Raw genomic sequence first — 20399 nt, 5'->3', positions numbered from 1 at the left:
GTGTCCCTTGTCTGCATAGTATAGTCTATGAATTCACATATAAAACTTTAGGCACTCTATGTATTACAGAATCCTTTTGTTTTTAATAAGTGAAAAGAAACAGAAAATCTTCAAATGTTACGCAGGATTAGCGATGCACTCTACCAGTGTGCAGTGTTGATGAAAATAAAAATAGTATGCAAAGCCACATCTGGATAAGCCAAAGTTATTTTGGACTCCAATGCAGTAGAATTTAAGCTCCTTTGCCACTACAGCCAAAGGTATATTTAGCACAGAAAACAGCATGTTGGTGAAAATACAAATCGCATGCAGTCTTCTAGAAATTGAAACTGAAAGCACACCTGCTTCTTCAATAGCTAAATATCACCTTTAAGAAACACAAGCAATAAGAAACTTAAGTACTAACCCTTAAACTGTAAAAGAAATAGCATGGTAAGCTGTGGATATGATTGCCTTCTGTGTTGTGAATGTTGGGACAGGTCTCACACATTAATCACGCTGCTGGGCAGAAAGTGGTAAACTGGATAGACTTTTAGCATCACATAAGCCATGGGAATAAACCCACAGTGTTTTCAGTTTTCCTTGTCCAGAGTCCCAATGTGAGGTTCTTTTAAGATCTATTACCTTGTACAGAATGTTTTTGTCTGTTTTCAAACACTGAAAAAACAGACTTATATGTAATCACCAAAGAACACATATAAACAAGAAATGAAGAAAGCCACAGGGGTGGGGGTGGGGATAGGCTGAAAACCCACCAGTAGAGTCAGAGTGAGAGGTGAGTTTTCCTCTAGTCAGGTCACCAGGGCTACGACATTTACACAGACAACCATTCACACTTATATTCACACCTACAGTCAATTTAGAATTGCCAGTCAGCCGAACATGAATGTGTTTTGTATGAGAGACAAAGCTGGAGTACCTCGAGAAAACACAAGCAGCACAGGGAGACCGTGAATTTTCCACACAGAAGGGCGCCAGCCAGCTGGTTGATTCAAACCCAGGACTCTCTTGACTCTTTTCAGTGGCTGGTGCCTGGTGCTATGAATGTCTGTTTCTTTGTGTTGGCTTGTCTGTGTGAAGCTTGCATGTTGTCCCTGTGCTTGTTTGAATTCTTACACAATACTCTGGCTTCCCCTGATAGTCCAAAGGCTTGGTTTTAGGTTAATTGGCAATTCTAAACTTTTGTATTTTGACTTTTCTAAGAGACTAAGTAATTGTCTTATTTTAAAATGGTGTGTGCATATGAGTACTGCTGCTGTGCTTGCCCAAAGCCTGGTCCCCTTTAGTTCCCTGTGTAAGAAAATGTCCCGTTTCATCCATGCTCATATGAACACATGTGAAAATGTGAAATACAAGATATATTTTGACTTTTTTATACCAGCAAAGATATTTCTAAAAAAAAAAAAAAAAAAAGGTCAGAGGAAGGAAGCTCTGTTTTTACTAGATAAGAGGGACAAGTGCAGCAAGGTAGCACATTAACTTAATGTCACTATTATTTTTCATTATTATTTCCATTATGAATATGAAAACATCTCACCAATAGTATCCTGGGATTCAACAATAGTGTATATATCAGAGTAATTGCAAAAAAAATGATTTAAAGCAATGATACTAATAAGAGCTAAACACATTTTACAGAGGTTTGCTGCTAGTGCTTTTACTTTTACATTCAAACACTTGCACTTTCTCCTTTGTTTTCAAAGAAGCTCTAAGTTCAGCTTCTGGAAGAGGTGTAGTAGAAGGATTTGTACTGTTGTATTTGTAGTAACAAAAAAATCAATGCTGAAAAATACTACTTCTAAATTTATAGAGCTGAAATCATTATTTAATTCCGTAATTTCATTTACATGTACAATGACAATAATGGATTGCATTTATATAGCGCTTTTCAAGAACCTTAAAGCGCTGTACAATTCCACTATTCATTCACTCTCACATTCACACACTGGTGGAGGCAAGCTACAGTTGTAGCCACAGCTGCCCTGGGGCAGACTGACAGAAGCGAGGCTGCCATATCGCGCCATCGGCCCCTCTGGCCATCACCAGTAGACGAAGGGTCTTGCCCAAGGTCACAACGACTGTCCAAGCTGGGCCTCGAACCGGCAACCTTCCGATTACAAGACCAACTGCCAAGTCTTGAGCCAGGTTTGGGTATTCTGTTCCGTTCTATTCTATTAATTGAGTTCTTTATCAGGAAGAAGAAGCAGAAGTTGTAAAAATGAAAAAGAAAGAAAAACAGCCTGTTTTCAGAAAAACTGATAAAAGGCTATTGTATTGTATTTTATTCTATCATGAAAATAATCATCACTGCAAGTTTTAAGGTGTGACTGTGACCTCTGAAAGCAGGAAGCCACGAAAAGAGCCACTGGTTTCCTGGCTGGTAGGCAATCCACACCAGAGTTCTTCCACCTCTTCACCAAGAGGCCACATGCACCTGCAGATAAAAGGTGAATGAAAAAAATGAGACTTCACACCGAGCATGCACTACATAACCAAAAGAGACAAAAAATAAAAGAAGTTATAGAATATCTTGGCCTGTTGAGTCCAATTTAATTCACAGCAAAGGTATGATGCACGAGCAACCATTGGGCACGCCCCCTCCCCTTGATTGGTCGTTTTCATTCAGGTGCAGGACTTGACTAGTCGATATTTATGTCTTTCTTTTTTTTTTTAATCAAATGTGACAAAAGAACCCCAGTATTTATAAATGCTACACGCCGAGTCTTTGAATGACACAGCTCAGCAGAAATCAACAAACTGTATGGTTCATTTTTCCACAGGATAGTAAAAATTAAAAAAAAGCTAGAACACAGTTTTCATATTTGACAAAAAGAAAGCAGCGACAATTATAAAGACAATAATAAAGAGTGAAGTATCGTCTCCGTTTTTTTTTTTTTTTTTAAAGACTGAAAAAAAAACACATATTAAAATAAAACACGATTACCTTCCTGTTAGGATTTTAGTGACGACAGACTCGGGGCGGGTCTCGCCGATGTAGTCCACTTCCTGCTTCTCTGCCCTGGTTTCGCCTGATCAGCCGCATCAGCCTTTTATCCGACGAAAGCCACAATGTCACATCAAACGGGCATTCAAGGTAGATGCTTTCTTTCTGATTCACAGCTTTCGGCCTTTACGTGTTTTGTTTTGCTGCGTGTCTGATTGCCCGGCGAGCTTTAAGCGCCTGCAACAATTAATTGCAAGGGGAAGCTAGCGTCACGTTAGCTAGCCACTCCTAGCTAGCTTTGAGCTATCCTGATGTGTGCATATGTGTGTGTGCGTGCCCTGTTTGGACACTTATGACCAGGAAATCTAATCCTGAGTCTCTAATCAGTTTACGAGCGACCTAAAACACGACTACTCATACTTTTTTCACCCTCGCAGTGCTCGAAAAGCCTGTAATTCCCCAGCCTTTTAGCATCAAGCATAAATCCGGTAGTGTTTAGATTTTGAGTAGATTTTGAATGGACAGACGACGCCTTCATTTTGACAAACTGCTGGCCTGATACCTGTCGGTGTTTGCAATAATCCGTGAATGGTACTGGCATTGCTTAAGCCGTGTTGTAATTAAAAGGAAAAAGGGATTTATGCAGGGCGTGACCACTTGTTATACACGATGGCATCGCAGCAAAAATAGAAACAACCCCCGAGGTTAAACTTACAAATCAGGCAACCTTAAAATAGAAGTACAAACGTACTTGTTACTGCTGTGTCCGAATAGTGTTTTCTTTTTCTTTTTCTGTTTTATCTTTTAAATATATATATATATGTTAAACGTAAAGCTTAATACAGGGGCTCCTCTAAGCTAAACCCTTTTTGTGGTTGTTTGTAGCTCACCAGATTTTGGTGGTGGTGAAAAACAAAAGTGAATCCTAGTAATTCAGGGAATATGACCCAGTTCATTTACTACCATGTATGTGTTGTGTTACATGGAAGATTTTTCTTTAGTGCCTTCCTGCAAAAGTGATTTTAAAAATGTCTAAATAGTTTGTTGGACTTGTGCCATTAAGGTTCCCTTGGGCTTTGTGTTACAGCTATTAAGAAGTTGGTTTGAATCTGAATTATCACCCTTTTTAAATTTATTAAAAGAAAATGTATTTATTGTGACTGGGTTTGAGATCAAAGGTTGAACCAAAATAATAGGACTGACAAGTTTTCTTGATGGCCTGCTCACTCAAAGCCTGTGCAATACGGGATAAAATGCTAACTTTACAAAGGTCTGCAGGTGCTGAATGCTTAATGAGAAGATCATTTTGTGGCCTTTGTCTAATGGCTGACATCAGATGGTTCACAGGCTATTATGAGTCATTAAACCTTTAGGTGTAGACTCATAATCATATGACTCATGATGGCCATGTTAAGATGAGCGTGATGTTGTTGAGCCTGCATTGTTTAAAGGAGGGGAAGAAAACCCTGACCTTATGTCTTTTTTTCTCTCAGCGGGGAATGATGTGAAGGATATCTTTGCCAGTGCGAAGAGCGGGGATCAGTATCGTGCCCTAAAGATCGTCATCAAGGATGGTAAGCAGCGCTCTAGCGTCCTGGAGTTTGTTTACTTCTACCTAAATGTCTGCCAAGGCTGACATTAGCATTTCTTTATAAAGAAACAAAACTCTGCACTGCTGATTTTTTTCTCTCTCTCTCTTTGTCCACATCTGCTCTCCAGAGCAGCTGACTCTAGGTGCCAGCAGGAAAGCATCTAAAAAATGGGACCAGGAATATGATTCTTTAGTGCTACCCCTCCTCGACGATGATGTGCCCTGCTACGTTCTATACCGGCTAGACTCCAATAACAACCAGGGCTACGAGTGGATCTTCCTGGCCTGGTCACCGGACCACTCTGCTGTAAGAAAAAAAACCCAAACTACCCCAGCTTTAATGAATAGCTTTCAATTCTGCATGGCATTTGTCCTTCTCTGCTATGGGTATCAGACGGGTGGGGTTTACCACATCAAGGCAGCCGTTCTTTTATATGCATTCATTATTTCCTAACAGACCTCTTGAAAGCTAAATATGGGTAAATTATGTTTTTCCAAATAGCACGGTGCATAGCCTCAGCCTCTCCTTCTTGACTTAAAATTTACCCTCATTGCTTTTAGGTGGCATATTCCTTTCATGCATTGGTGTTTTGTTGTAATGCAAATGTGTGTGCTTGCAATTTATGCGTTCTTGTCTCGCACAGTGTCATTTAAGTCATTGTTGTTTGGTCTCACTGAAACTTGATGAACCACTTGCAGCCTGGAGTTGCTGTGAACAAGAATAGCCGTAACAAATAACACACAAGTGTGTTTCTGCAGCAGTGAAATGGGGAATGTTGCGAGGAGAAGCGACCGGTGCCCAGATAAAGTGCAATGGAGGATTATTTGTAGCACGGTGGACTTTAGAATCACTTTCTGAAGGAGGAGCTGAGCTCAGCATTCCTGACCTCTAGTATAAAGCACGAGCCTTCAGGTTTAGGCTTGCTTGGAAGTTGCAAAACATTTTTCCAATGCATGCATGCACTCGTTTTTATCATGTGCATTTTCTTTTTCACTTCGTTAGAACTGGAGCTGGATTTACGTAGCCTAAATCACACGTTTGATATTTAAAGGTATCTTGTAAAGTTTTGGTTACCACTAGTGTAACTATGAATTTGAGCAGTTCCCTATTTTTATGACAGGAAATGCAGCAATAAACCAGCAAACACATGAAAGAATGTCTTGACAGAAGCACCGGCTGTAATATGTATTATAATATTTCTCACTTTTTTTAAGGCAAGCAACAATAAAATGTTTTGTTTTTTTTTCTTTAAAGATAAAGCTCTCATTACCTTATGTCCTGTGTAAAGTTTGCTAAATATTATATTTATTTTTTTTGGATATTCACAACAGGTGCGACACAAAATGTTATATGCTGCTACCAGAGCAACACTGAAGAAGGAGTTTGGAGGCGGGCACATCAAGGATGAGATTTTTGGTACCAGCAAGGTTGGTCAAGTGAAAGGCTTGTTACTCAGTAGTTTAACAGTGCCAAGTTAAATGTCAGTGTTAGTGTTTAGCACCTAATAGGAACTGTGATTACTATATCAGTAACAGTGAGTCAGTGTGTGTTTCTGCATGCCGTGTGATTGGGCTGTTCTTTACCTGCAGGATGATTTGAGCCTCAGTGGTTACAAGAAACATCTGACCTCTCAAGCTGCTCCTTTGCCTCTTACTGCTGCAGAAGAGGAACTGAGGCAGATCAAACTGAATGAGGTAACACACACACACACACACACACACACACACACACACACACACAGACAAGTGATTTGGATTTTATCACTTGGTCACCGCTTAGAGTTGTCATCATCTTGGAGGAAACGATGTTCTGTGCAGTGCTTGCTGCACACATGCGGTCACTTGTTGACAAGTTCTCTGGCTTGAAGTGTTCTAAAGTGGGTGTGGATTAGGCTTCTCGTTTCTCTTTTGGCATTACGTCATTATCACATTGGAGGCTTCACTGGGAGAAAGCACTGGCTTGCTTTAGCTCAGCGGTATCCCTCCTCATTGCATATCCTGGGTGTGGTAGGTAAATCCAAACCAGTACAGTGTAGGGTATCAATGAAAGCTGGCGCTGAAGCTTTCCAAACAGCGCAAGGTCAGCAGCAATGCAAGTGTGCATATGCTTGCCTGGCAGTATCAGTGCAGTGCAGAGATGCTGATGCATTAGAACAGCAGGATGTTCTAATGCATCGGGAAGAGATAAAGCTATTAGCTGTGTGTATATCCTTAGCTCCACAAAACGTGCTGTTTAGAGTTGTAAACACTGGTTAGCCTAATCAGCAAAGGGACTAAAAGAAGAGCTTTTTGATTGTTCTAATCGAACATTTACATGTTGGGAGCTAAATGCAAATGAGAGGGTTCTGTAGCTCTTAGTATTTGGCAGTGATTGGTCACAAGAGTACAGGTGAGCTGCATCAATGGCTTGTGCCTTTGTTGTGATCAGATAAAGAAGTGCTGTAATGTGATACTTGTTGCAGGCAGTGTCGTCAGCAGTGTTTACAGTGCTGATATCAAGGTCTCCGGGGATGTGCCACATAGACTCCAACAGACAAATGAAAATGGGAACATTTGAAGTTTCACTCTTTATACTTCTGGAGAGTATTCCTAGAATTTTGCCGAGAATTTCTTCAGTGTTAAGAAGCAACCTGTTTCTAATTGCTGCTCTCCCAGCTCCGCCACATGAACAAGAACTGTCTTTCTTACCATATATGGAAGTGCTCTGAGTAGAGTGCAGGCTGTCTCCAAAAGTACGGTCAATTAAAAGCAGCAGAGCAAATGGGAAGTGAGGTTTTTTTGCTCTTCCCACTTGCCCAGCTGTTGAAGGAAGATGATATACTGTTAATCTGTACTGCCTAGCTCAAAAAGCCTTTGAAATATTTATTGTTGCTTTGCCTCGGAGACTGCACACTTTTTTCCAAGCAGATGGATAAAAGACCTGCAATCCTTTTTGGTATGCGCGATAGCTACATGGGAGGCTCAATCATGTTTGCATGGCATTTCATTTTGTGGGAACAAGCCTCTAAAAATAGATGCAATCCATCAGTGTAATCCTTCCAGAATTTCCAGTTTTCAGTGCAATTTCTCAGAGGCGCCTTGTCACTTCGATACAAGCACCTCATCTGTAATCATCAGGTCTAGCTCTGAAGATGTGCAAAGCACTTGTAATCCTAAAAAGTTTTTTTTTGTGTTCTTTTTTTAACGGTGTGCCCTCACATGATTACACTTATTGAATTATTGTGGCTTATGTTTTGATTTTGAAGACATTTGATGCTTGCTAAGTAATGCTCTGATCAGCCTACTTTAAAGGCTTTGATATCATTTTTCAGTGTTTTTGTCAATTGTAGTGTTTTAATGACGATAATGTGACTGTAGAACTCAAAGTGTGTCTTGTTTCTGTGTCTTCGTTTGTGGTGTGTTTAGGTGCAGACTGACATCAGTGTGGACACCAAGCAGCAGACTCTGCAGGGAGTGGCTTTCCCTATTCATAAAGATGCCATCGCAGCACTTGAACGTTTCAGGGACAAGAAAATCAACTACGTACAACTGGTGAGTTATTAGCTGGGGTTATTAGCCTCTACATGGCCAAGTGTCAGCATACCTGTCACAGCACTACATCTGGGCATTTTTACATGCCATGGGATTACAAAGTATTGTAAGGCCAGCCACATACTCCTGGTGTCTGCAGCTTTCTGCATACACGTCTGCAAGGCTGTATCCTGGTCTAAATGACAGTAATTAGCTCAGCACTGACATATTCATATTCAATAATTTGAATGTGCAGTTGGAGTTTTTACCTTGTGTTTGGAAAGATGCAGATTGTTTTGGCGAGGAGACCTTTCTAGTTTGACACAATGAGTTACTCAGTTTGTCCAAAAAGCCTTTGTGTAAATTCTGCTCATTGAAATTCTGTCGGTTTGTGTCACAAGATCAGATGAGTCCAGTACAAAGGAATAATTGTAGCACTGTTGTGGTTGTGCATCAGATTTCCTTTTCATGAGTCTAAAAGCTTAGTTAAAGTGAATTTCTTTCTTTTGTGGGTTCTATTCATCCTTACTAGTTTTACTCCTGGCTGCTGAGGATCACATTAGCATGTAGAGTAAAGGGAGCTGTTTGGTATTTACTGGCACCACCTAGATTTTTCACATTGTCTGGTAACCAAAGCAGGGAGCTTGTAGTTACAGGAGCACTCGGCTTGCTTAAAGGGTAACTTTTTGCTTCTTTTGTCAAAAAAGAAATTAGATGCTGAACAGGAGCTCATTCGGTTGTGCGGCACTGAGCCAACGGAGCTGAAAGATCTCCCAATGAGAATCCCTAAAGATACTCCACGTTACCACTTCTTCCTCTACAAACATTCCCATGAGGGCGACTACTTAGAGTCCACAGGTAAATGATTTCCCACGGGTTATTACAAACAGCAGGAAAAAACAAACAGACACTGTATTTTGTGCAGGTTTCTGTGTTGTTCTGCTCTGAATGGTGCTTCACGTGATTCCAATCTCACTGTCCTTTCCTTCTTTCTTTGTAGTCTTCATTTATTCTATGCCAGGGTACAAGTGTAGCATCAAAGAGAGGATGCTGTATTCCAGCTGCAAAAATCCCTTGGTCGACATGGTGGAAAACAATCTCCAGATTGAGATTGAGAAAAAAGTAAGACACTGTGTTTTGTGATATACTAGGGCTGTGCGATATGACCAAAATCTCATATCCCGATATAAGAATTCTATCGTCCCGAATCCCGATAACGATATAAATCGCAAAAATTTTCTGTAAATTCTGTGAATCTCGGGCAGCTCGACTTGTGTGAAGTGTTTCCAGCTGCGTGTCATGTATCTGGAGTCGAGTGTTTTAACCGATGCATGAAACTATACAGTTTTAGACATAAGTTGTAACGGCCGCCGTTTTCTTTGTATTTATTACACGGCGTGCTGCGGGGAAAAGCCTGTTCTAACGTTTGAGTCTAAGGTTTATTTTTTAGCACCTGGCGGCTCTTTTTTACTTCTCATCCGTAAATAATCTGCTCTTTCACGTGATTCAGTTTATTCTGAAAAGTCTCAACAGGATCTTGAGCTTTATTGTGAAAGGTTTATGTGGAACATAAACAAGCGGCCCCACGAAGGTGTTGCTGTCGCTGTTGCTAACGACAACGCATAAAAACAGGCGCTTGTCCGTCAGTAGTGTGGTTATATTACATATAAGAGAAAGAGAGAACTTTAAGAAATTAATATAACCACTACAGTGACCATCAAAACGATGAAAAAATATTGTCGTAAACAGTTTATTTTGCGACACCACGAAACAAATGATAGCGTAAAATGAAACGATAGACGTTTTTATATCGTCATCCGATATATATCGTTATATCGAACAGCCCTATGATATACTATAATAATCAAATGTCTTATGTAAAATAAATATCATTTATTTACATAAGAGATTTCCTGATAACAAAAGTATTTGTGTACTGTGTTTCATACAGAGTTTAAAATGGTTTTGGTGGCTGATATGACTGATTACAAATGTAAACCTTATTCTACATGTATTGCTTAAACAAGACTGAAAACCTACAGAGTGTTATTATTGATTCTACAGTAAATCTCCAGGCATTTACAGGAAGGGTGGAGCGCCATGCTTCCAAAGCATATTTTCCTCATAAGGTGTTTTGATGATGGTGGTGAAGGGCACTCTACCCATAATTTACTCCACATTGCATTACACATCATATTGCCAATGCTTTTAATGTATTAATACAGCTTATGTAGGGGAGAGAAGTGTGTCATGATTTATGAGATAAATCGGCATCAATTTGCAAATTCTGAACGTGACAGTCAACAAAAACGTTCAGACATTTTTCATAGTTTTTTTTTTTTTCATTTAAATTGAGTTTTTCTCAAAAAAAATTTTTAACACAATTCAGTGGGCTACATACTGAACTGGGAGGAAAGGATGGAGACAAAGCATTAATAATATGGCACTAATATTGATCTGACACCAATACCAGCGTTGGCATTGATACTATCTATATTTGGATCGATTCGAGCACATGCGCTGTATTTTAAACAGCACACATGTCATGGAAAACGCTGCACAGGCTCAGGAACACTTCCACAATTTACTGTCTGTTCAGCTTAAACATCTGTCATGCAAATAAAAGCCATGTTGTCATCTTAGAACTCATTTGTAGTGACCTTTTCTAATGGGCCTCAAACAGCATGCTCAATGTTGGGCACAGGGGTGAATGTTTTTCCTTTAATCTGTCACACAATGCACCAGTGGTCCAGCTCATCTTTTTAATGCACTTTTTAAATATTTCTGTTTCCCAGTTGGAAATAGAAAACGGAGAAGAACTGACAAGTGATTTCTTGTACGAGGAGGTGCATCCCAAGCAGCACGCACACAAGCAGCGCTTTGCCAAGCCCAAAGGCCCCGCTGGTAAGAAGGGCGGCCGCCGCATCACCCGACCACCGGGGGAGAGAGAGGAGGAAGATTAAACAGACCTCACCGCCCGACCACCACCTCTACCCCGAGCACGGTCCACAGAGGAACATTCCTGCTTTGGGGAGGGGAAGGCAGGAGGGAGGGGGGGTTAATCATTTTCGACACGCTTGTTTAAAATAATAAGACAAAAACCTCAAATTCCCACAGAGTTCACCCACAGACCCAGCTATGCACGCCAAGGACAACTGAGCAATGACACACTTCAGAATGTCCATTTGTAGCTTGCCAAATGGAAGTACATTCATGTAGGTTAGTACATTCATAAAAACCCTTTTACTATAATTCAGAGAGGCCCAAACCAAGTCAAAGATGAGGTTGTTTTTTTTAATTTTCACATCGTTGCCAGCTCTGAGACTTCAAAAATGTTAGTGTAACTAATGTGAACTTGCGCCGATGTGATGAAAAGACCCCATTTTGTGTTCACGTGCTCAAATTCCTAACTTCCATTCCTCCTCGTGTCAATTAATGTTTCTGTGTCTAATGTGTTGATTATTTGTCTCCTACTGTTTGCACAATGAGGTGCTCCAAAGCAGAAAAAAAAAATTCTCAAACTTGTGTCTGATGATTCATTTTATATTGGGGGAAAAAAAAAAAAAAAAGACTTCTTTTTTGATATAACTGTGGTTTACATGAAAAAAATCATCTGCTGAGATACTTATTTTTCTATGCAAGTGCTGTAAATGTACATATTGTAGCTGTGTGATGCTCTTTGATTAAGAAACAGTCTGGTCTGTTGAGGTAGATGTCCACGTCGGTAAGGATCACAGTGAAAGAACTGGGGCTTCCAGAAATATTACATCCACACATTTCAGATTTCACAAGGAAGGAAGCTTTTCCAGCTTTTCTGGTTCCCATAATGACAGGGAATGCCACGCTACTGGATGGGAAAGGGAATAATATAATTACCTTGATCAAAATGTTGCCACATCCACTGATGTACTGATTAATATTAGGCAAACTACTTCGCTCACCTCATGTTTGAAGGGAATATCCCTTTATGTTCATACAGTGTCATTATAATAGAAAAATCATGTTTGGTCTTATGTTTTCTTATAATTCTTTTAAAGAAGAAAAATAAAATATTTAAATCACTTTCTTTCACTTCTTTAATTGTTCGTAATAAATACATTTAACACTGGGAAGAACAACCAATCAGCATTCTGAAAGAGTTCGGCCATTAGATTTGTTTAAAGGCCGCACAGAAATGTATTCAGCAGTATTTTTACAGCAATTACACACGTAAGCTACATGCCTTTAAAAAAACAAAATAGTGCAGTAATTCTTCTGTCAGTCTGCAGTTTGAAGCAAGCTCACAATTCCCACGATGCTTTGCTTCACGCCTTTCTATCAAGATCCAGTGCAATGTTTTTGACGACTCCGTGAATCTCCGCGTAAACCTGTTCAGACACACAACAATCATGACTACATCATGAAGTTAGCATATATATATATATCGTAGCAACAATATGACATTTTCCTTTAGTTCAACAAGACAAGAGTGCAGCCTCCGTTCTCTTACTGCCTGCATTTGCTCCCTAAATCCCCTAAATAATATGTTTGTTATTACATAGACTCCCCATACACTTTATTAGGTACACCTTGCTATATCAAGTTGGGCCCCTTTTGCCTTTAGAACTGCTTTAATTCGTTGCAGCACAGATTGAACACAGTGTTGGAAAATTCCTCAGAGATTTTGGTTAATATAGCGTCACACAGATTTGTCAGGATGTGGCAGAAAGGGACATTTGCATCATGCATTCATGATGCAAATGTCCCTTTCTATCACGTCCCAAACATGCTCTATTAAGGCTAAGATCTGGTGACTGTGGAGGCCATTCAATTACAGTGAACTCGTCATGTTCAGGAAACCAGTTTGAGACGATCTGAGCTTTGTGACATGGTGTGTTACCTTCCTGGAAGCAGTCATAAAAACGTCGGTTTACTGTGGTCACGGTCAACAACAACACTCAGGTGGGCTGTGGTGGTTAAGAAACGCTCAGTTTGTATTAAGGGGTCCAAAGTGTGATAAGACAATGTCCCCCACACCATGACACCAGCAGCAGCCTGAGGTTTTGGTACATTGCTGGACTTTCATGCTGTTTTTGCCAAATTCTGATCCTATCATCTAAATGTCATAGAAGAAATCAAGACTTATTGGCCTGGGCAATGTTTTTCCAATGTTCTGTTGTCTGAGTGAACTGTGGCCTCGGCTTTCTGCTGCTCATCCCATCTGCTTTAAGGTTCAACATGTTGTGCATTCAGAGATGCTCTGCTGCATACCTTGTTAAGATAACGAGTACTGTTGACTTCCTATCAGCTTTAAACGGTCTGCCCATTTTCCTTTGATCTCTGGCATTTTCACCCTCAAAACTGCCACTCACTGGATATGGTTATGTGCTATTTACACAGCATCAAATCGCAACAAAAGTCACCTCGAGGTGCTTAAATGACCACAGCCACGCCTATACAGCAGTCAGTTGCTGCTATGTGATTGGCTGTTTAGATATTAGTGTTAATAAGCAGTTAAACAGGTGAATGTATTTTTGCTAATAAATGCCATTAAAAAAAACCCAAACAATGACCCGACTCAGCTGTTAATGATCCTCTTTTCAAAAACTAAAACAAAAAAAAAAATCCCTTTGTGGGATTTCTTCATTCAGCCTGGTCCAGCAGAGGCACATAACACAGGCAAACAGCTCAAGGTGAAAAGCTGTGCAGATGCCAACACAGTAGCTTGACCTATACATTAAATCTGCTGGGATCGTTCCTGTACCTGTCTGATGACAGGCCGTCTGTTTTTCCTCTCATGGAGGCAGTTGCATGCCAAGGAGTAAATACTCTCCACCTGGCTCAGCTCCCAGGCTTTCATCTTTTTGTCCACAAAATCCTCCAGAGTCAGCTCCTCATCTTCATCATCTATGTCATACCTCATCTCCATCTAGGAAATGAAGTAGGGAACGAACACACACACACACACACACACACACACACACACACACACACACACACACACACACACACACACACACACACAGTGATGTAACAATCATCTTCTGCAAGCATGTTCCATAGATGCTGACTTGTATATTAAACATCAAATGCAGTATCAGCACATGATGAGCACAGATGAAACTTTTAAAGGTGGAAGATTTGAACTTTTTTGTTTAAATCAATAACAAATTGACTATTAACCGATAATGTTCCCTGACTTATTAAAGGCAAAGCCTTTAATAAGCTGGAAGCACAAAGTGTAGCTTGGCAGGTAACACGATGAAAGCCTCTTTTGTGTAACTTACCAAGAACTGTGGCTCCCGGTTTTCATCAACTGGCGGGAGTCCAGACAATATTTCTAACAACACCTGTAGATGGCAGAGAGACGGGGTTAATCGCACGGCTCTGGGCAACAGGAAAACTTACATGTGGCGGCGGGTAACATCGCCAACACTGCAGTATTCCCACAGCATGTAGGAATGCATATGCTTCGTGGCAAGGTCAGAGATTCTACTAAAGTACTGATCCCGGAAATCACCTAATGATCACCTAATAATCACCTATGTTTGACAATTATAGCTACTGATACGTATCGCTGTGTCCCACAGCAGATTTGGGATAATGACAGATGATAAACAATATAGAGCTCTTATTTCACAAATACTGAAAAAAGTATACTGCAACGCTTGTGTCCTGCAGTTATATATGTGTCAGTAGTTTGGAGTCAAGGAAAGTGCTGAGTATTGCTCTACATTTTACATTACAGCTGCAGTTTCTCCAGCCCTACCTGTGTGTATCAGTGTGTGTGTGTGTGTGTGTGTGTGTGTGTGTGTGTGTGTGTGTCTGAAGAAAGCCTACCACTCCAAAACTGAAGACATCGGATTTTGGTGTGATCTCTCCTCTTAGCGCCTCCGGTGCCATGTACGCACGGGTACCCACGATCCTCTCAGTCATCATGGTTGTCGAGGTTCGCTTGGCCGATGCTCTCGTCAGACCAAAGTCTGAGATTTTGGCCACAAAGTGTTCATCTAACAGGATGTTCGCACTAACAGGGAAGAAATACCAGAGTGAGCAACAAAACATCCAGTCATGTGTCATGTATATTTCTACATTTAGGGAAATGTGATTTTACTGGCTTCCTTGCCAAGAGTTAAATTAAAACATCAATACCTCTTGCATGATTTTGCTTATGAGCCTCTATAAAACTCACTAAATTACCAAACTGTACCTTTCGTGCCCAAACTGTACTGTTGCATTACTAATGAACCTGTTCGTGATCTTCATGTTAACTTAAACTACTAGCTACTAGTGGTGTCATCAGATTAAACAAAAATAAAATAAATCTAGGTGTGGCATCAGTTTTTTCATGCGCCTCTGAACAGGGACATAAATACAAGTGTAAATGAAACCTTTTTCTACTTTTAATTTAGTTTAATTTTGTCATATGATCTGCAGAGAACCATATGGGAAAGCTTTTTCTACATCCCCAAAGTCTTTTTTTGGTTCTTTGTCTAAAACAGTAATGTGATGTAATTTGCATAGTGTTCCATAAAGGTACGGGACATCAAAAACAGGATATTTTCTCTCTTCTTTGTAGGATATCTCTAAACCAATAACGATGAAAGCTTTCGCACTATGAACCTTTTAACATCTCTGTGGACGTGATGGTTGGAGTGCAGATACTCCAAACCTTTGGCTGTCCCTTCTGCTATCAAGCACCTGTGGTGCCAGGAAAGTGGAGGACTTCCTTCCTAAATAAACAAAAAAAAAGCATGTAATTAAATCCCTTTATGAATGCACGGGGACTGAAAAGCAGACTGTTTGTGTAGAAGAGTAAATAATGCTTACAAAGCAAGCCAGTCGGTCTAATAACGATCCATTGGCCATGAAAGCGTACACTAAACATAGGTGCTGTTCGTCACAGGAAAATCCAACCATGTCAACCAAGTTCTCGTGTTTCAACCTGTGGAACAAATGCTGTTATTAAACCATACCTGCATTTGTAAATACATGTATGTTAAATATGCTTCTTCACCTTCTTCCTGAGGGAAACTTACACTTTCAGAGTCTGGATCTCTTGGTTGAACTGATCTTGCAACTTGTCCAGTGGTATGTCATCCACCTAAATAATACAATATCTCAGATGCAATTAACAGCAGTACACAGAGGCATGTGGTTCTGTTAAAAAATATTTTCACTTACTGGATTGAGTTTTTTCACTGCAACTGGTTTGTCATTCAGGAGACCTTTGTATACCGTCCCAAAGCCTCCCTCTCCAATTCGGCTGCCACCAGCTGACGTGGACCGGTCATCAAAGTTGCCTGTGATCCTCATCAGGTCACTATATAAGAAACTGGAGAAGCCTAAGGAGGGAGACACAGTAAACTGCCTCATTAACTTCTCTGATCAAGAGCCCGACGCTGCCACCTGCTGTCGATTACGTAAAATCACATCTTTACGAAGAAGCGGCATCGAAATCTAAACATCTTTGTTGACTACACTACACCACTATAGAGCAGCTTAGTTTACAGTGCTCTAATGTAATCAAGTAGATTTATTGCACTACTTTAGTACTGCAGTGGCAGATTTACATGGTGCTGAGAAAGATATGACATTTTAATTCACTGAAACCAGACTTTTCAGCAGATAATGAAAGATGAACATTATCTACTTAAAACATCGCATGAATATGACTCATAAATGACTGTGTTAATAAATGTCAGACGTTCAGTGTCACATGTTCAATCAAGATATGAACGTAAAATTAATACATAATCAAAAAGTGAAAGACCTGTGTGTATTGGTTCGGTGTTCTCCTGTGGCATTCGAAGCTGCAGCACAGTGGTGACGGGCTGCTGCTGCACATCTCTCTCTTCCAGCACTCTGGTTGAAGCAGTGCTTTGGGTTTGTGTCTCCAGTGGACTGGACTCTTCAATTGTGTGAGGACAAAAACAAAAAATGATCAGAATAAATGATTGGGTTTTACATCCTGTATCAGTGCGGTTTGACTGTTTCTCCTCATGCTCCAGGCATCACACCTTTAATATAACATAACAGATGTTTACTCATCCTCTACCCAAAAAGTGCAGAAGTTTTTTGCTACATCTCTTATTGCAATTTCACAACTCGTGGTTAACATCTTATTTTCTTACAATAATTTTTTTTTAAAAGAGGGCGATACTGGGAAAAAGATCTGGGGTAAGTTAAGATTCAACAGGTTTATTCTACCTGTTGCGTGTGGTTATTATTTAATGGCTTTTAAAAGTCATACCAGGTAGCAGAACACTGGCAGCAGCCAGTAACTCGTGACTCTTCAAAATGTCCACAAGTTCACCCACTGTGCTGTTGGTGGTCCCCCAGTCATTGAGCAGCTCCACTGTGGGACTGCGACCCTGTGCAACAAGACCTTCAAATCTCCTTCAAAGACAGCGGCACAAATTCAGTAAACAATAAATAAACAATCAGCGTGATTTCATTCAATGAAAAGCAAGCACGTCAGAAAGTTTGCCCGCATCTTACCTGACATGAAGCTGGGAATACCTCGGCTCCCCGCTCGGTTTCTGTATATCTACAAGAACTTCTTTCCACCTGTCCTGAGGATCCAAAAAATCGGACAATTTGCGACGTAAACGAAAACCGATGTTGCGAATATAAGTAGCGGAAGTTACTGGATTATCCATTCTGCGGGGAGCTTGTGACCAAACCTGAGATTGGGTTTTATCTAACAGTCATGTTGTCATGATCTTAGACCTGAAGACGTTAATTATACTCCATCGAGTGGATTCTTTAACCCAGAAAAATCGCAAACAGTTAGGTTTTGCTCACATACCTAAAAGAAAAAGTGTTTTCCGATATTGAGCAACTTCCCCAAACGTAAACAGCAGGGCTGTCCTACAAAAGGTCTCCACCTACAAAGCGGAAACGCAAAGATTGAGTGCTATGGTATAATCCGGTTGTTCAGTGATGACGCGACGAATCCTACTTCCGGGTCTAAAGTAGTCTGCGTTTAATATGGCTTTTGTGTTGTTAACATGTTTAATGTTATGTATTTTCTTCTATTTGATCTCAAAAAGCTCCTAAAACAGTCAGTGATCCCTGTTGACCTCCCTCGGCTTTTATTACCGCTAATCATTTATTTAAGCTCAGTTTTTAAAACCTTAGGATGTAACTACAGCCCAGCCCATGCAGCAGTATATGAATGACTAACCTCGTATTGTGGATGGATTATCTCAGTTGTTCTCCTGGCTGAAGTTTGGTCTGTTTACAGCATCCTGCCATGCGATTACATTTGTTCCTGACCACCGAGAACACTCACGGTAACTTTTATCGAGTGGAAAAAAAAGTTAGCTTGTTTATATTATGCTAACATAGCTGTGTCGCTAGCGGTCACGCAGCACATCATTATATACCAGCTAGCCCAACTTCAGTAACCCTACAAACGTCACTGCTGTTTAGTTTTCTGTCTTCATTTATGCTGGAAGTGATAACAGAGCTGTACGTTTTAATTTGTTTCCAAAACCCCGCAGTCAGGACATGCTATATTGCATTTAGATAGAAGCTAGCGAGCTAACTCCCTGCTAACTTCTAACTCCGTTAAATGTCATAAATTCCGTTTTCATGGATGCCTGGATGTTAAACTCAATTGTTACACCTGGTAGAGCAGAACGCTGATCATTTTATTAAAGATGAAAGACTTTAGACAGTTTTTCAACTCTCAGTAATGCCACAGTGATCGTTTGATATATGGACCTGCAGCGGAGTTTAGACCCAGACACGGCTAGTGACGTCAGACTGAACAACCGGATACAGTCTGTGCTGGCTGTTCTTACCTGTAAGCGGGCACAACAAACTAACAATAAACCTGCGTGTGGTTATTCATATAATTATCTTTTTGATAACACAAGAGCAGAAAGGGAGACAGCTGTCGTGTGATGGTGGTTTGGAGATTTACAGTGTCACAGTGCCCTCTAGTGGATAATGAAAATAAAACAAATCTTCCATTCGTGGGTGCACACTGACGGTATCCGGCAAGAACACCCTGAGTTTGAGTCCACCACTCGGCTGGGCCTGTCATGTGATCAGTTTGCATGGTGTCTGCGTGGGTGCTCTGCCTTCAAAAGACATGTAGTTAGTGGTGCCCGTTGGTGTGAATGGTTGCCTGTTTTGCTGTGTTAGTCCTGCGTCAGGTTGGCGAGCTGTCCAGGGTGTAAACTGTCTCTCACCCAAACGATATCTGGGATAGGCGGAAGAGGATGGATGGAATGAATAACCGAGAGACCTTAGAACTGTGATTGAATTCATAATAACTGCTGCGTATGTCAAATATTAGAATATTTGTATGCATATAATTTAAATGCACAAAAACAGAAGAAAATAGTTCCCTTAACATCTTCTCAATCTCCATCTTCATCTTCTCTTATTGAACTCTAGGTTTCACGCACGCATTCATTTGGAAATGTGATCAAATAACTATATAAGTAAGTATTAGGAAAAAACAAACATCTTTTTTGTACCCATTTGTACGGTGGCCCCTAGAGACAAAGCACGTACAAACTCCAAAACACTTACAAAATCCAAAACACATGCAAGCTCCAAAACACTTACAAAATAAAAAACACATGCAAAAGACAAAACACGTACAAAATACAAAAAACATGCAAAATCCAAAACACGTACAAAATACAAAACACGTGCAAACTCCAAAGCACTTACAAAATCCAAAACACGTGCAAACTCCAAAACACTTACAAAATAAAAAACACATGCAAAAGACAAAACACGTACAAAATCCAAAACACGTGCAAACTCCAAAGCACTTACAAAATCCAAAACACGTGCAAACTCCAAAACACTTACAAAATAAAAAACACATGCAAAATCCAAAACACATGCAAACTCCAAAACACGTACAAAATACAAAACACATGCAAAATACAAAACACGTACAAAATACAAAACACATACAATATACAAAACACGTGCAAAATACAAAACACGTGCAAACTCCAAAACACTTACAAAATACAAAACACATGCAAAATACAAAACACGTACAAAATACAAAACACGTGCAAAATCCAAAACACGTACAAAATACAAAACACGTGCAAAATCCAAAACACGTACAAAATACAAAACACGTGCAAACTCCAAAACACATGCAAAATACAAAACACATACAAAATCCAAAACACGTGCAAAATCCAAAACACGCGCAAACTCCAAAACACAACGGAAGTGCTCCAGGACGCTAGGGGCAGTGTTGAGCTTTTGTTACCTAGTAACTACACAAGCCAGGAAGTACCAATGACCGGATTTGGGGTCTGCAGCCTTAAAGGCCGCATTTTAAGGCCGATTATGTCACAGCGACACGACAAAGACTGTCCCAATTCA

The 20399-nt window shown here is 40.3% G+C and overlaps 2 protein-coding genes across 2 annotated transcripts; one reads left to right on the top strand and one right to left on the bottom strand.

Annotated features, from left to right (window-relative positions):
* Window positions 1-2970: 2970 nt before the first annotated feature.
* On the top strand, window positions 2971-12107 carry twf1a (twinfilin actin-binding protein 1a). Its single transcript, XM_085412679.1, has 9 exons — window positions 2971-3094; window positions 4438-4518; window positions 4664-4842; window positions 5868-5963; window positions 6126-6230; window positions 7941-8066; window positions 8753-8903; window positions 9046-9167; window positions 10841-12107. The coding sequence occupies exons 1-9, from the start codon at window positions 3070-3072 to the stop codon at window positions 11006-11008; spliced, it is 1053 nt and encodes a 350-aa protein (XP_085268805.1). The 5' UTR covers window positions 2971-3069; the 3' UTR covers window positions 11009-12107.
* Window positions 12108-12121: 14 nt separating this feature from the next.
* Window positions 12122-17954, bottom strand: irak4 (interleukin-1 receptor-associated kinase 4). The gene is made up of 11 exons (XM_085412678.1): window positions 17526-17954; window positions 17278-17423; window positions 16798-16935; window positions 16209-16369; window positions 16064-16128; window positions 15855-15969; window positions 15648-15757; window positions 14865-15051; window positions 14312-14374; window positions 13789-13953; window positions 12122-12412 (listed from the first exon to the last, which is right to left on the bottom strand). The coding sequence occupies exons 1-11, from the start codon at window positions 17684-17686 to the stop codon at window positions 12350-12352; spliced, it is 1374 nt and encodes a 457-aa protein (XP_085268804.1). The 5' UTR covers window positions 17687-17954; the 3' UTR covers window positions 12122-12349.
* Window positions 17955-20399: the final 2445 nt, after the last annotated feature.

The sequence above is a fragment of the Rhamphochromis longiceps genome, linkage group LG7, assembly GCF_057381845.1.
Source record: "Rhamphochromis longiceps isolate RC_006_pf linkage group LG7, R_longiceps_female_GT1.1, whole genome shotgun sequence".
Classification (NCBI taxonomy): Eukaryota; Metazoa; Chordata; class Actinopteri; order Cichliformes; family Cichlidae; genus Rhamphochromis; species Rhamphochromis longiceps.
This window is presented reverse-complemented; position numbering and strand designations above follow the sequence as displayed.